Source organism: Ursus arctos, unplaced genomic scaffold, assembly GCF_023065955.2.
Source record: "Ursus arctos isolate Adak ecotype North America unplaced genomic scaffold, UrsArc2.0 scaffold_12, whole genome shotgun sequence".
Classification (NCBI taxonomy): domain Eukaryota; kingdom Metazoa; phylum Chordata; class Mammalia; order Carnivora; family Ursidae; genus Ursus; species Ursus arctos.
The window spans coordinates 44,214,328-44,232,235 of NW_026622786.1; the positions used below are offsets into that span (position 1 = coordinate 44,214,328).

A 17,908-nucleotide genomic window follows, 5' to 3' on the forward strand; every position below is an offset into this window, starting at 1 on the left:
TGTTCTAGTTCTATAAAAAATGCTCTTGGTAGTTTTGTAGGGATTGCATTAAATCTGTAGATTGTTTAGGGTAGTATAGACTTTTTAGCAATATTTATTGTTCCAGTCCATGAACATGAAATAGATTTCCATTTGTTTGTACTGTCTTCAATTTCTTTCCTCAGTATTTTATAGTTTTCAGAGTATAGGTCTTTCACCTGCTTGGTTAAGCTTATTCCTAGGTATTTTATTGTTGGTGAAATTGTAAATGGGATTGTTCTTTTAATTTCTCTTTACTTCATTATTTGTGTATAGAAATGCAACATATTTCTATATTGATTTTGTAACCTCTGACCTTACTAAATTCATTAATCAGTTCTAGTAGTTTTTGGTGGAGTCTTCATGGTTTGCTCTATTTAAAGTATCCTATTATCTGCAAATAGTGAAAGTTTTACTTCTTCCTTACCATTTTGGATGCCTTTTATTTCTTGTCTGATTTCTGTGCTAGGATTTCTAGTACTGTGTTGAATAAAAGTGGTGAGTGGACATCCTTGTCTTGTTCCTGATCTTAGGGGAAAAGCTTTCTGTTTTTCAGCATTGAGTATGATGTTAGCTGTGGGTTTTTCATTTATGGCCTTTATTATGTTAAGGTATGTTCCCCCCCTAAACCTACTTCTTTGAAGATTTTTACATGAATGGGTGTTGTATATGTCACATCTTTTTCTGCATCTATTGAAATGATCATATGGGTTTTATCTTTCCTTGATGTGATTTATATATCATGTTGATTGATTTACAACTGTGAACCACACTGCATCCCAGGAACAAATCCTCTATTTTTTTTTTTTTTTATGTCTTATTTATTTGAGAGAGCATGAGAGAGCATGAGCAGAGCGGAAGGGCAGAGGGAGAGGAAGAAGCAGACTTCCCGTTGAGCAGGGAGCCTGATAACAAGGCTCAATTCCAGGACCCTGGGATCATGACCTGAGCTGAAGGCAGATGCTTAACCGACTGAGCCACCCAGGCGCCCCAACAAATCCTCTTTGATCATGGTGAATGCCTTTTTAAATGTATTCTTGAATTCAGTTTGCTAATATTTGTTGAGGATTTTGCATCTATGTTCCTCAGAAATACTGGCTAGTAGTTCTCATTGGAGTGTCTTTATCTGGTTTTGTATCAGGGTAAATCTGGTCTCAGAATGAATTTGGAAGCTTTCCTTCCTCTTCTGTTTTTTGAAATGGTTTGAGAAGAATAAGTATTGCCTCTTCTTTAAATGTTTGGTAGAATTCACTGAAGCCATCTGGTCTTGGACTTTTGTTTATTGGGACTTTTTTGATTACTGATTCAATTTCATTGCTGGTAATCAGTCTATTTAGATGTTCTATTTCTTCCTGATTTAGTTTTATATGTTTCTAGGAATTTATCCTTTTCTTCTAGGTTGTCCAATCTGTTGATATATAATTTTTCGTAATATAATCTTTTGTATTTCTGTGGGATTGGTTATTTCTCTTTCATTTCTGATTATTTTTAAGTCCTCCCTTCCTCCCCCCACTTTGGATGAGTCTGGGTAAAGGTTTATCCATTTTATTGATCTTTCGAAGAACCAGCTCCTGGTTTCAAGATTTGTTCTGGGGTTTTTGTTTTGTTTCAGTTTCTATTTTGTTTATTTACTTATTTCTGATCTTATCTTTATTTCCTTCTGGCTTGCGGCTTTCTTTTTCTTTTTCTTTTTCTTTTTCTTTTTCTTTTTCTTTTTCTAGCTCTTTTAGATGTAAGGTTAGGTTGTTTGAGATTTTTCTTTCTTTCTTCTGGAGGTAGGCCTGTATTGCTATAAACTTGTCTCCTAGAATGGCTTTTGCTGCATCGCAAAGATTTTGAACCATTGTGTTTTCATCTTCATTCATCTCCATATATTGTTTGATGACCTCATTGATTTCTTGGTTGACCCATTCATTGTTTAGTAGCATGTTATTTATCCTCTCTGAATTTGTATTCTTTCTAGCTTTTTTATTGTGGCTGACTTCTAGTTCCACAGCATTGCTGTTGGAAAAAGCATGTTATGGCTTCCATCTTTTTGAATTTGTTGGGAATTGTTTTGTGGCCTAATATGTGATCTATTCTGGAGAATGTTCCACCTGCACTTGAAAAGAATGTGTAGTCTGCTGTTTTAGGATGGACTGTTCTGATACATGGTTTAGATCCAACCGTCTGGTCCAGGGTGTCATTCAAAGCCACTGTTTCCTTGCTGATTTTCTGTTTGGATGATCTATCCATTGATATAATTGGGGTGTTAAAACCCCTACTATTGTATTACTATTGATCATTTTCTTTGTTATTAGCTGCTCTATGTGTTTCAGTGCTCCCATATTGGGTGCATAAATATTTACAATTGCTATATCTTTGTGTTGGATTGTTACCTTTATGATTATATACTGTCCTTCTTTGTCTCCTGTTACAGTCTTTGTTTTAAAGTCTATTTGGTCCAATATAAGTATTGCTACCCCAGCTTTCTTTTCACTTCTATTTGCATATTCAGTGCTTCTTATCTCTTAACTTTTAATCTGCATGTGTGAAATGAGTTGTAGGCAGCATATAAATGGGTCTTGCTTTTTTATCCATTTTGTCACCCTATGTCTCTTGATTAGAGCATTTAGTCCATTTACATTCAAAATAATTAAGTATGTACTTATTGCCATTTTGCTGCCTGCTTTATGGCTGTTTTTGTAGTTCTTCTCTGTTCCTTTCTTCTCTTACTCTCTTTCATGGTTTATTTGCTGTTTTGGTGATATACTTGGATTCCTGTTTGTTTTTTGCTTCTTTATTGCAGGTTTTTATTTATGGTTGCCATTAGGCTCATCTTATGCATATAGTAGTCCCTATTAAGTTGATGGATTAATTTTGAATCAGTTCTTTACTCCTTTACCCTGCCCCTACATTTTAGGTGTATGATGTCATACTTTATATTCTCTAATTTTGTGAATCCTTTGACTGATTTTTATAGGTATACTTAATTTTACTGCTTTTGTGCTTCCTACTTTTCTACACTTTCTCCTACTTTTATGGTCTTTCCTTTCCATTCAAAGAGTCCCCTTTAACATTTCTTGTGGGTCTGGTTTAGTGGTCATGAATTCCTTTAACTTTTGTTTGTCTGGGAAACTCTTTATCTCTCCTTCTATTTTGAATGACAGCTTTGCTGGATAGAGTATTGTTGGTTGCAGGTCTTTTTCTTTCAGCATTTTGAATATATCATGGCGCTCTCTTCTGGCCTGCAAAATTTCTGCTGAAAAAATCAGCTAATAGGCTTCTGGGGTTCCCCTAATATGTAATTGTCTTTTTTTTCTCTTTCAACCTTTAAAATTCTTTCACTACTTTTTTGTTGTTGTTGTTGTTTTGCCATTTTAATTACTATGTGTCCTGGTGTGGACCCACTTGGGTTGATTTTGTTGGGGCTTCTCTGCCTCTTGCATCTGGATTTCTGCTTTAGCCCCAAGATTTGGGAAATTTTCACCTATTCCTCAAATTTTCTGCCCCCTTTTTTCTCTCTTCTCTTTCTGGGATCTATAGAATGTAAATGTTAGTATGCTTGATGGTGTCACTGAGTTCCCTAAGTCTATTTTCATTTTGTATTTTTTTTTCTCTTTCTCCTGTTCCTCTAGTCTACTATTTATTCCATCTAGTATATTTTTAATTTTAGCTATTGTTTCTTCATCTCTGATTGGTTCTTTTTGTCTCTTTGTTGAGGGTCTCACTGAGGTCTTTTCTCAAGTCCATTGAGTATTTTTGTGACCATTACTTTAAACTCTCTATCAGGCGTATATATTAATTCACTCCATTACATTTAGCTCTCTGGCTGTGATTTTTGTCCTGTTGTTCTATTTGGGACAAGTTCCACTGTCTCCTCATTTTGTGTAACTTTCTGTGTCTGTTTCTATGTGTTAGGAAAGTCAGCTACGTCTCCTGCTCTTGAAAGCCATTGCGTTATGAAGAAGCGGTCCTATAGTGCCTTGCAGTGTGATGTTCCCTGTTCACCAGAGCCTGGTGCTTCAGGGGTGTCTCCTATGTGTGTTGCATGCACCCTATTACTGTGACTGCATTTGCCTTTGGGCTACTTGTCTGCAGTGGCTTTTTGTTGTGGGCAGCATTTGGTACCTGTGTTAATGGGCCATTCTGGGACCACCTTGTGCTTGAGTTGAGTTAGACCAGGTGTTTGCTAGAGCTGAGGTAACAGCAAATGCAGCATGCTTTCCTGGTCGCATCCCCTGAGAAGTTTTTATTGGTGGGTGGGACTGCAGTCAGATCAGGTGTCTGCCCCCAGCCCCCTACTGGGGCCCCATTCAGTCTGGTGCACGTGGTTATCTTCCCCTCTTCCTGGGTTAGGAGTCACTTTGGAGTTGTACCGGCCTCTGTCAGGGCTGCTTGCACACTGCTAGGTTTGTGGCACTGCCTTGGATGTTCTCTGGCCAAGGGTGTATTGGAAAGCACAGGTCCACAGGCGAATGCGGGGGCAGAGCATTTGGTGTCAGCAGCGTCCTCACTGGTCTACTTTGGGAGTGGGCCTGCAGCTGCCTGGGAGAATTTCTGCTGAGGCTGTTGGGGATGGAGGGGGAGATCTACAGGAGCCCACGGGGCGGGCACACTGTTATCAAGCTAGGTGGAACGTGTTCAGGCTGCACTTGTTCCTGCAGGTGTCTGTGTATCTAGTTTGGGAGTGGAGGAGGGAAATGGCATCTGGCCAGCTCTTTGTTCTTGAAGTCTCCTGAAGATCCCTGCCCCTCTAGCACATGCTCTGAGATTAGTGACTATGTCTCCAAACCCTATACCCCAGGCATTTTTAAAAGTCTTGCTTCTAGGGGCACCTGGCTGGCTCAGTTGGTAGAGCATGCAGCTTGATCTCCATGTTCTGAGTTCAAGCCCCATGTTGGGTGTAGAGATTACTTAAAAATAAAAATCTTAAAAAAAAAATGCTGATTCTACGTTGTATCTGAGTGAGGCTGTTTGTTGTGCTGTCTCTTTAAGGGCGGGAACTCTGTTTTGGGGCCCTTCAGCTTTCCTAGAGCCAAGGTGCTGATTTTAAAGCTAGGTTTTAAGTCCCATGATTATAAGAACTTGCAAAGTTAGACCCCTTTGATTTTCAAAGCCAAATATTATGGGTGTTTGTATTCCAAGGGCAGGCCCCTGGTCTGGAATGCAAGGTTCTGTTTCTTTCCCCACCCTATGCCTGTGGCATCTCTCTCTCCCAGTGACGGTACCCAACTGCATTTCCACCCTTCCTATACTCTGGATGTGTTCTCTTTTCTATATGCAGCTGTGGAGAGTCTATTTTTCCGGTCTTTGGGTTGTTTTCTGGATGTTTACACTGATGTGGATGTTATCTAGTTGTATCCATGGGACAAGGTGAGCTTACGGTCCTCCCCATTCTTTTTCCTAGAAGTCAAGTAAGCTTTTATTAATGAAATTTTGTTACTTTTATAATCAAAACCAGTATTAAATGTCCTTTTTCATTCTTTACAAATATGTAACATTTATAAATTAATCTAGATACCTACACTTCCTCTTGTTTTGGAAGTCTTCATTTTAAGAAAGATAGCATTTAGTTTTAACTGTTACTTGAACAGATTTTTTTAGTGTTGAGGGAGATGTTTTTTTCTGTTCTATTTTGCTGAATGCATGCATTCTAGATCTTTTCAAGTAGAATATTGTTAGCATGAGAGAGACTGATTTGTGCTCAAGGACATGACCCTAAGCTCACCATTGGGTGGAGGAGGCCACCGGTGAAATGATAAACAACATTTTTCTTATCCGGGCAACTGGATATAGGACTGCTTCCAAAAATGTTTCTACAGCAGAAGTGTCATCAACACAGATTTTCGAATTCGGTATCATGTGTCCTATTATCTGCTTCATTGCGTTTGTAAATTGCTTGTGTTAAAAAGCCATAAGCACAATTTGGCAGGCCTGTTTCTCACATATTAAAACAGTTAAAATGTACCTTTAAGGGATACAAAATAATGATTTGAAAGCCAACATTCCCAACCAGCAAGTGTTTAGGGAATGCCTTAGCTGCCCCAAACAGATTTGCAGTTAATTTTTAAGTGTCAGTGCAAGCAGTTGGTCTAATCACATTTTCTCCTTGACAGAGGGCTTTTTAATGGCTGCAACTTCTGACTCAACCCGAGAGCACAACAGGCACGTGCTTTGCAACTGTTGAAAATGAGAGATAATACTAGATAATAATGCTTGCTCCTGGTACCTCAGTAACGTGCATTTCCTTGATAGGAGTGAAAGGATAATTTGCCTGAATAAAGTTTTTACCCATCTCTTACCAGTCTTTGCTTATCTGCTATGAATTACCCAAATAGGAATGTTTTACAAATAACTTTCTCTTACATGCACCACACACACACACACACACACACACACACACACACACACACACAAATGCACCAATTTTGCTTAAAGTGGTCTTTCAAAGTTATTTCTAAAACAGTGAGAAAATTAAGGGGAATAGGTGATTGATCTAGATTTATATCAATTGCGGTGTCACTTTGTCATTTAGTTTTATTCACCAGTACAACCCAGACAGTTTAATTCTAGAGCCTGTGCTCTTAACCACCATACTATAGCAACTTTTATTTAATGAAGAAGATAAGGATTCTTTAAGTAATAAAGGTTGCTAAGACAGGGAGCAGACTAGAACCCCATGAGATTCTCCTAATGCTTTTCTCTCTCTCCTTCTCTTCCCCTCCTAATTTCACACACACAGAGTTGGGCTTAAAACAGCAAGTGTCAGAGGAGTAAGTGGAAAGCAGGCATTCTTTTGCAAGCAAAAACCATGAATAATCTAACAGCTTCGGTCTTACCCCTGTGGGACTGAGTGTGTGTTCCCTTCACTGCAGTGCCATTGTTTGTATTCAATGTTTGTTTGCAAAATTAGCCTCTATTAAGTACACACTAAAGAGAGGAGCACAGTCTTTATGCTAATAGACACCTATTAATATAGGCTTGGTTTTTTTTCTTCAGTTAGTTTTATTTACTCTATAGGACAATCACTATGTCAGACAGTATCTCATTCTTTAGGATTTTTTGGCCAGGAAGACCTCAAATGATTTCATGGATCTTTCAAAAAAGATGTATTTATTAGTAGGTATTAATGAATATTACATGTAGCATTTTCAGATGTAATAAATTACACCAATTTTCAGGAATGATGAGAGCTCTTCCTTCATATAAAGCAGGGGGGGTGTTGCCAATTATGGCGCTACAAATAAGCAAACACCAAGATGAGTGACACTGACTGTGTGTGACCTTGAATTTTTCAAGGAAAATTTGAATAGGAAGAGAACAGCCTCTGCTGTGATCGCAGGCTGGCACTGCGACCATATTATGCTAAAACCATCTCTCTCTAGTTCGTTTTAGAAAATAACTGAAGATACTGCCTGTCCACCGCATCTGGAACCATGAGTCAGCCTGTGTATGCACCACACTGCTTTTTCCTTTCCAGTACCCATCATGCCCAACCCCTCACAGGGCCTCTGTCCATGTGCTGATCTAATGGAAGCCTCTTTGTGCCTCCATTCATTTTCCAGGTCTCCACTCCTACAGTACCTCTACAAAGACCTCATCCCTGATCTCTCATTTGGTCATTGTCTTCTACGAATCCCTCTCTTTGTACCATTTTTCCTCCCTTGCAGTGCTTGTCAGAATTGAAATTTCATGTTTGTGCCATTTATTCATGAAGATCTCTTTCGCCCAATAGACTCTAGGCTCAGAGAGCAAGGACCTTTCTATACCCAGGGTCTGGTATAGTGCTGACACATAGTAGGCACTCAAAAAATATTTGTAGAATGAATAAAGAAAAAAATGAATAAATTTCTGTCCTTATTATTTCCACCTACTTCTTTACCATAAAAAAAAACCACCCTTATTTTCCAGTGTGAATCAAAACCTTTAAACAGGTTATGAATGTGATAGACCAACATTATCTAGAATAACTAGAAAAAGTATATTAAACAGCATAGAGTCAGTCTTGCTAATAAAACAAAGATGTGAAAAGGTTAATTTAGTTTCTTGGATATTTGGTTGTTTTTCTATTTTCTTTCCATTCTTTGTCTATTTTTTTTAACAAATCTTTCTCAAATATGCATTTCCCCCCTTATACCTCCTACAGTCACCCCTTGCATTTCAGACTCTGAAATTTAGAATGTGTGTCTTTCTGCTCTTTTCTGTTGTTGCCCTGTGTGGCAGTAAATTCTGATAAAAGAGAATCTGAAATCTTATACCTCTAGTTATTTTGTTTACTCTTTTGTTTTTAATGAAGTTCTAAATGTCTTGCTGAATATACCTAAAGTTCCACCCTTGGGTAGACTGGTTACTTGTTCAGAATACAGGCTGAGTGTTTTTCTTTTTCCCCTCTGGGTTCCTTCTCTACCTGCTCTTCACCCTGCTCTGTCCCCTGAGAAACTAGCATATAACCCAAAGGATTACATCAATAGGTTCTCTTGTCCTGCAGCTTCCGATATGGTTTGGCCAGTGGGGAGGTATCAATAATAGATTGGAAGGTAGGAGAAGAAGTTTCTGAAATGTATTCTTCTGGCTCTCTTCCTGGCAAGTCACCTCAGGTTAGCTATACCTCTCTCCCTAAGGCTTCAAGTCTTGTCAGTCAGCTTTTCCATTTGGCTTCTCTTTCTGGATTTGGGTAACCTCTTCCCCCTTTTGCCACTTCAGTCATAGAGGTGAAAATGGCTCCCAATTGTTAATAGCCTCTAGGTTTTGCATCAGCTCTTATTTCCCATAACTCTACCTGTATCTTTATAAATATTTACTAAACTCTCTACAATTTTTCTGTGTGAGTATAACATGTATTTCCTGCCAGGATCCTGCCATATTCTTAAAACAAAAACAAAAACCCAACCCCACCTTGCAAGGTATTGCTTCCCAAGTAGTACTTTAAATGGATCTTCCATAGGGTGGTCAGCTGTTCATAAGGCATGCTGGTTCAGGGTTGGTCATCCGCTGCTGGCAAATTCGTCACGTAAGTATTGTTAGGAGCCAAGTCAGCCTTTTGGGTAAAACTCCATGTTATCAAAATCCCCACATACTCTTCATCCCTGTTTCATGATTACTTTTTCACAAAATCATTAAATATGTGTCTTACCATTTAAAAAGGGTCTTTACTAAGTAACCATATGAAACATCAACATCTTCATATTCTAGGTCCATTTTGAGTTCAGTCCTTCTAGTTATTTCTCAAACTTCCTTGCTACTGATTGTCTAATGTTTTTATTTTCAATTCCATGATAATGTGGCCAAATCGTTGGCTTCTGTTTATGAATAAATAAACGATTCAGGTCATCTCTTCCAGTCGAAGTAGATAGCCAGGAACATTTCCCCTGATCAGTGCCGACAGAGCCTCCTCAGCCATCTATAAATCTAGTTTAATTTTTTTTCCCAGTCAACTATCATAAGGCCTCTTTCATGAGTCATAGGTCCATGTTAAGACAGCGCCTCAGGAGTCAGCACACTATTGTAAGCGGTATTTTATGTAACTTTCTTGTGTCTTCATGACCTTCTCAAGCACTGTATGAATATACTACTCCTACTCAATAATGGAATGCTGTTGGGCACAGCTAACTTTAGGCTTGATGGATCAGATAACATCTAGTTTTTGATGGGCTTCTTATGTCCCTGAGTGATCATTCAGGGTCCAGGAGCAACTTCTCAAAAGAACAGTTATTTGCTTGAAAACACATGAGTTTTCTCCAAAACCCTAGGGACCTCCAACTGTGATTCTCTAAAAGACATTTTCCATAGGTCCTCTACAGCATCCTGTTCTGAGTACATTATGCCATACCTACTGGCAGATCTACTTATACGGTAGCCTGGATTATCTTGAAAAGCATTTTATTTCTCTGGGCTTTACTCAAATCTTATAGGTGATTAGAGTTGTGCCTCTTTCTTAACAGAGAATGCAAGGTGCAGCCACTTATCTTTCACTTTGGAGGAGATATCTCTACTGGACTCCTCAGGTCTCTATTATAAGACTCTTGCATTTTCCTGAGATTTATTTCCCATCTGTTAGCATACATAAGACTTTCAAAGGCATCGAGATTACATACTTTCCAATATTCTCCAGATATTATCTTCAGGGTGCCATCAAATGTAAGGAATTTGCATGGTATCCTGTGGAGTAAGGATATTATCAAAACTCTGCAGACTAAATTGTGGCAAAGAGCTAAGAAGTCATATAGCCTTGAAGGAAGATAGTGAGGATGCAATATTCTCTGCCAGGTGGGAACAAATTCCCTTGGTGTTTTTTACTTATTGGGAAAGGTGGAAAGTTTTTGTTAGATCAGCTGCTGCATCCAAGGTGGCAGAGGCCACTTTGATTTTAGTAAAGACTATAACTTGAAGAACAATTAAAATTAAGCTCATGACTTAGTTAAGCTAAAGAGAATTCGTTATCATTCTTCAGAAGCAATCCTCTCTCTACACTGACCAATCAGGATGAAATACAGTTTCCTTAGGGAGAATGTATTAATTATGAAATAATATTATACTAAATATGAATATGTTCATCTCTGTATTCTAAGAATATTTATCAGCCTACCACAATAAGTAAGGCCCAATGAATGAATGACTAAATGGATAGAAATATGATAATTGATAATTCATATGAATGAATGAGCGAATGGGAGTTTGATCATATTCTAGTCTGGCATTTTAAAGCTTTTTATGTTAACTTTTAAGAATTAAGGTTAATAGGTATCAGATACTGTATAATTGGTTAGGCCCTAGGGAATATCTAAATCAAGTTAAGGACTCCATGTATTAAATCATATAGTAAAGAAACAAAAGTTACTAAAATCCTAGCAATTGCAGCTATGAGTTAAAAAAAATAACAAAACAAATAAAATAGAAAAGAGGATTTAATTATTATGAATATTTAGATTGGAGAAGATAAAAATGATTTAACTGAATCCTTCAAGTATATAAAATATTTTTAAAAGCTGTATAATAATTAGTTCATTAAATAGCAAATTATTTCAAAAATTGACAACATGAAGCAAAGAGTGTTTCTTATTTCACAGTTTCTGTGGTCAAGAGTTGGGAACAGCTTAGCCAGATGTTGGCTCTGGCTCCAAGTTCATGGCGTCTTGAGGTTGCAGTCAAGATTTAAGCCAAGGCTACAGTCAGCTGAAGGCTTGGCTAAGGTGGAGGAGCCTTCAAGATGGCTCACTTACATAAATGTTGGCAGGAAGCTTCAGTTCTCACCAACTGCTGACAATCATGTGGGCTTTTCTATGGGACTATCTCAAGCCCTAGAGCTAGTGATCTAAAGGAGAGCAAAGATTGAAGCTGTAATGCCTTTTATGACCTACTTTTGAAAGTCACCCAAATGTAATTTCCGCCACATTCTATTCATTAGAAGCAAGTCACTAAGTCTAGTCCACACTGAAGAGATGGGGAATTATGCACCACCTGTAGAAGGAAAAACGTCAAATAATTTATGGACATATTTGAAAGTCATCATAGATGGTGATCAGCTGAATAAAAGTAAATGGTATTAAATTATAAGAAAGAACTCCATGATAGCATGTTCACCCCCCATAAAATCGGGAAGCAAAAAAGATAATCTGGGATATACATATATATGTATGTATGTATTTTTTGGAGATTTTTTGAGAATGTGAATGAACATATAAACCAATGGATCTCAAGTGAAGCAGTACCACTGCCAGGGGGGTCATTCAAAAAGTTTGAGTTGACTTTTTGATTGTTATAGTGTTTGAGGGGGAGTACTACTGGCATTTAGTGGATGGGAGCCAGGAAAGGTAGATATTTTGCAATATCTGGGACAGTTCTATACAACCAAGAATTGTCTCACTTCCTACCTGACTTTCCCATGTCGCATTCATGTAGGTGACAACTCATTTTTAAGTATTTGAATCTAGAACTTCTGTTTTAAAATTACAAATGTTATTTTTGCATGGTTTCAATGAATACCAAGGGAATTTGAAGAAAAAGTGTACTTTTTTGTTAGAATTCACTAAAATTTCTTCGCTTAGGAAAATCATATTGTTGACAACACACTTGTGTTATTTAAATCTCCGACACAATATACCTACATCTTCTTGCAGTTATACCTGTTATATTCAGTGATTCTATCTATAGGTGCATGCACCTGGCTTAATTCACTGTCTTTTGGTTTAGTCTCTTGTGAGCATTTGTATATTAATATGCACACTATTTAATTATAAACTATTTTCTCATTTACATTACATGAGGACATGTTATTGATATTTTAAAAGAAATTATGTACATGAGTGAGTCATGTTATCTGTATTATTTCAAGATTATAAAAGGAGCATGGCAAAATGTTTATTATAAAGAAGATGGATTGGGGCACCTGGGTGGCACAGCGGTTAAGCGTCTGCCTTCGGCTCAGGGCGTGATCCCAGCGTTCTGGGATCGAGCCCCACATCAGGCTCTTCTGCTATGAGTCTGCTTCTTCCTCTCCCACTCCCCCTGCTTGTGTTCCCTCTATCGCTGGCTGTCTCTATCTCTGTCGAATAAATAAATAAAATCTTAAAAAAAAAAAAAAAGAAGATGGATTGGGTATGATATGGTTGGAGAAGGACTGACCTACAAATCTGTGAAATTAAGGCACTATTTTTTTTAAAGATTTTTAAAATTAGTTTATTTTTTAGAGAGAGAAGTGGGGGGAGAGGTAGAAAGAGAGGGAAAGAGAGAATCTCAAGCAGGCTCCCCGCCAAGCATGGAGCCTGACGCAGGGTTCAAGCTCACGACCCCAAGGTCATAACCTGAGCTGAAATCAGAGTTGGACACAGCCAAATGAGCCACCCAGACGCCCTGACAAATCTGTGATGTTATGGCACTATTAATCACCTAATATGACAAGTCCTTGACATTTGTGGGGAAGTATTTTTGAGCAGATCTATCCAGGAGCAACAAAATGTGAGTCACTTGTAATGCCAAGTTTTCCAGTAGCCATAGTTAAGAGAATAAAAAGAGACAAGTGAAATTAATTTTAATAATATATTTTATTTAACTATATTATTTTAGATATGATCAATATAAAAATTATTGAAATTTCTATATTCTTTTTTCCTGCATACTGTCTTTAAAATCTGTTGTGTATTTTGTACTTACAACATGTCTCAGTTCAGGCAAGCCACATTTAAGTGTTCAGTGAACACGAGCGGCTGGTGGCCACCATATTGGACAGCACATTCCTAGAAGTGCCATGAACAGAGAAATTCCAAGAAAGGGCGTAAAATGTGAGCAGTCTCTTAGTTTATTAACAGACAAAACACTGTTGCTGCACATCTCCATTTCCTCCCCCCCCCCATCAAATTCCTCCAGTGGAGGTGTGGCAAGACGGTGACTTGATGGAGAAGATTAAAAACTAGGTATCCTTGACTGAGGTGACTGGGTTGGACTAGCCCTTGCAACTCTTAGCTCAAAGATTTGACGTTCCAGCTCAAGCACGGGTGATCTGCAACACAGCTTCTGGGCCAGAGACTGCATAGAGAGGTGGGGCGGCAGCTTCGTAATCGCAGCCACCTGCCGCGCTTTAGAACTACGGAACCAAGGAAGAGCATTCTTCCCTTGCCAGTTAAATCTTTGGCTCTTTCTCCTCTGTCCCCAGGCATCAGATCCCTCCCAGCCAGATACTTGTCCTCTCCTGCCAAGTGTAAAGTTTTTCTTTTCAAATGACAAAGATTCCACAATTACCTGTGTCCTCTCCTTTCCTACCATATGTGTCCAACATCCTGCTGACCCTCGTGCAGCTGATACCCATGTTATTTCCCACTGCGACAAGCTCTTCCTAATTTATCCTCTAGCGGCAGCATGACAGCTTTTGAGCCCCGTGGTTAACACTTGAGCCTTAGACGGCAACAAGCCTAAGTTCAAGCCTTGTTTATGCGGCTGAAAAACTGTGACCCTGAGAAGTAAATAAAATTCTGAGGGGCGTCTGGGTGGCTCAGCAGGTTAAGCGTCTGACTCTTGTTTTTGGCTCAGGTCACGATCTTGGGGTTGTGCAATTGGGCTCCGACACTGGGCACGGAGCCTGCTTAGGATTCTCTCTCTCCCTCTCCATTTGCCCTTCCCATCATTTCTTAACTGCAGCTCAGTTTTTTTGTGAACCTATAAATTTTGGGTAAAAATAATATCTACCTTATAGAATTATTGTGAGACTCAAATGAGACAATGGATGCAATGCATTTAGCATAGAACTTGACACACTGTGAGTAATTAATACCTTGAAGCTCTATTATACTATTTCCTCATTCTGTACTTTCATCCCTGCTCCTGGCCACCTGGTCCAAGTTCTAGTCATTTTTCAGTATTGCCAGGTCTCGCCTCTTCCCTATGGCTTCTGTAAACTTTAAAGATTTTATTTATTTATTTGAGAGAAAGTGCACGAGTGTGCATGGGTGTGAGGAGTGGCAAAAGGAGAGGGGAGAGAGAAAATCTCAAGCAGACTCCCTGTTGAGCGTAGAGCCCGACTTGAGGTTCAATCTCCCTACCCTAGATCATGACCTGAGCAGAATTTGAGTCAGGCTCTTACCCAGCTGAGCTAACTCAGGTGCCTGCTTCTGCAAATTTTGTTGTCTCCTTTTCATGTTTTCTTTGAGAAGTCTGATATAAACTATACTGGTGTTGACTTCTACTACAGGACACATACTGGTCTCTTAGTAAATTCTTTGGTTAATTGATAAAAAGGGAAAGAACACTATAGCAGATTCTACTAATGTCCTACCCCACATCTCCTCAGTCCTTCTGGGTTTGCTTGTAGCTATGGTAGACTGTTTCACCATGCCCCCCCATGAGCATGTTCTGTATGGTTTCTCAAAAGGTTCCCAAAAGGATGGAGTCACCCCTGTATCACCAGCGGTATCCCACTTGTTAACATGCCTTTTGTTGACTTTGCTTCCTTCCCTGTCTTCATTCCCACTTAAGCTTCCTAGAATTATCTCCCAAATCACCCTACCCATAGCAAAGTCCTTGTCTCGGGGTTTTGTGTTGGGGAAACCTAAATAAGAAAGGAACTAACATTACCAAGTCCATGTTGCATGGCATTCTACTTTATTATCTTCTTTCATATTCTCAAAATTCTTACGGGGTTTGGTATTTTTATACCCATTTTGTAGTAACAAATTAGAAAGCCAAAACTAAAATAATTAAATGACTTGTTCAGGGTCATAAATATAGTAAGAAGCCAACCTAGCAATCTAAATGCTTCTTTATGTGCCATTTCTGAGTCAGTATTTGTATGGAAAAGGAATAAAATATTTCAGGGTAAAAGAAAAATATTGCAGGAAACAGGTAAAAGTGGATCTCTTAGTTTTAGCCAAAATGTGACCCCTTTTTCACAAAAGTAGAATATAATAAAATAGTATCCAGAGACATTGTCCACTGAACAGTTAGATGGCATTTTAATGCTTTCTTTATAGTCCACTATCTTTATTCTGGGAAAAAAATATAAGAAGATAAGATAGCAGAGGACTGCTGAATGAGTCAGATTTTATAAGACTGTATTAGAAAATGAAACCTATTTGGCCTCTGTGACATAGAAGAAATTATGAGACAAAGGAGACTTTTCTGGGTACTTAGATACTAAAAGGAAAGACTTGGATGGATGAGAAAAATTATTGAGAAAAATTTCTATTCCATATTTAAATTCTCATTCAGAATTGATTTCTTTTTATCTTCCTGAGTCTCACAGACCATGTACGTAAGGGTGATTGAATTATTACATGAACTTCAGATCCAATAAATATGGGTAAGGAGATAGCTGGGCAACTGTTAAAGGAAGCAAGGGACAAAGAGATACGTTTTCCATATGCAGAGGCAAGTGTTATCAGATGGCCAATGTGTTTTCTAGATTTTTGGCAACTATATTAATCAAACTGAAAAAGTTAGAAACATTCAGTTAGAATAGGGGGTATTATTTAGCTAATGCATGTTATTTTATGTTATTCTATATTCTAGCTGTCAGTCAAGTTTATAATTCTTGGAAAATAAAGGTGATGAGTTTATATGAGGTAAAGCCCAGCATCTTCTGAGAAAACAGAATCAAGTCCAGTTTTCGTGAAGTTTGAGAACACTTGATATTTATACTAAGCTTTGAGATTATCCAACAAAATGTCCAGCAGATCTTTATTATATATTGCCACTAAAGTTGCTGATGTTTGCTTTCATAATGGCACATGAGGTCATAAAGAACAAGTCAATGTGCATTGGGTATTACACTTTCATTCGGTTGAATTTTTAAGTGGTTTTCACTTATGTATAACCCAAAAGAATTACATCATAATATTTACCGTAAATTTATTAGCTCTGCTATGAAGTCATTTAGTTTTAAGCCCTAGGAAAAAAGTGACTTCTAGCCAACCAAGCATTTGTAGTGTGCCCTCTAATTCACATTCTAATAAATGTCATTTTCTAAGTGCATTACCTCAGGTTTTGGCTACAACCCAGATGAGTCCTGAGAGATTAAGAGAAATGTGTTTTCTGACTGATTCATCCATATTTTATTTCACTTTTCATTAAGAAATTACTCTTTGAAGAAAATCAATAATCTCCTGTGACTGAGGGGAGAGGTTAGTGCGTTGCAGTGGTGCATTCTAATTTCTCAAATCAGACTGCTTTTAGTCAGCTGGTGCTGATAGAGTTTTTGTCCTTTCTTGTTCCTGCAGCCTGGGTACATGGAGACCCCCGGAGAGTGGCCTACCCTACAGACAGCAAGGGCCACTTTTGTGGCCAGAAGGGCACCCCCAATGAGTGAGTATGGCCACCTTTCCTTTGTCTAATTTTACTGTCTAAGCTGGAACCTAGAAACTGTAACTGAATCAGCATGAGTTTGCTCCTTGGTGAGTCACAGGTAGGACTACACCAGGTGAGTTGTCACAAAAGGAAACTTTATTTACACCAAATAAGTTGATCACAGGAAATAACTTCTGAAGTTGTGACTCTCTGAGCAAGGGTGAATGAGTTCCTTTTATTTAAGGTTAGAATGCATATTTACATATGAAAGCCTTGTCATTGTATGCACAGGTAGGTATAAGGTCATGCATGTACCTTAAAGAAACATGCCTATAGATATATATAGTATGGTATGTAAATGAGGCTTGTGCTCCATCTTGGGCGGAGATTTTAGTATTAGATGAGGTAAGCTAATTGTTGGTCATTCCAGAGGTGACTCTGTGGTCCATCTGTGCAGAAGTGAGTCGAGGGTTTAGCTCAAACTGGTTTGGTGGTCTGGGCCACTGGAGCTCTTCCTCAGGCAGTCATTATTGCTTGAGGGGTAGTTTCAGGTTCCATCATGGGATGTTATGCCCTAAGGTCCTTTTCCTGAGTTAAGAGATAAGTTGGGTACTCATTTATGGAGCATAAGAAATAGCAGGGAGATCGGTAGGAGAAGGAAGGGAAGAATGAAGGGAGGGTAAACAGAAGGGGGAATGAACCATGAGAGACTATGCACTCTGGGAAACAAACTGAGAGCTTCAGAGGGGAGGGAGGTGGGGGATTGGGGTAGGCTGGTGATGGGTATTAAGGAGGGCACATGTTGCATGGAGCACTGGGTGTTATAAGCAAACAATGAATCATGGGACACTACATCAAAAACTAATGATGTACTGTATGGTGTCTAACATAACATAATTAAAAAAAAAAAGATAATTTGGGAAGAAGAGCTTAAGGAAAATGTGGGACAAATGTTGGTGGGTCCAAGCAGGTCAGCTATAATGGCCAGGTCTCGGGGTCTAGCTGGTGACAAAATCATTTTTACATTAATCCTACTAGGCTTCATAAGAAGATTGAAATTCAAAAAGGAGGTCCCTCCTGATCTTCCTAGAGACCGTGTATAAGCAGTTGGGAAATTTCATACTATATGACTTAGGAC

General features: G+C 38.6%; 1 protein-coding gene across 7 annotated transcripts in view; it reads left to right on the forward strand.

Moving 5' to 3' along the window:
- The window catches only part of SLC44A5 (solute carrier family 44 member 5), a 374,691-nt gene that overhangs the window by 278,459 nt on the left and 78,324 nt on the right, over positions 1-17,908 (forward strand). For all 7 annotated transcript variants that reach the window (XM_048220289.2, XM_057310554.1, XM_057310550.1 and 4 more), the window contains one exon: positions 16,704-16,788. In XM_048220289.2, coding sequence (XP_048076246.1) covers positions 16,704-16,788 — 85 coding nt within the window. The remainder of the gene's footprint in view (positions 1-16,703; positions 16,789-17,908) is intronic.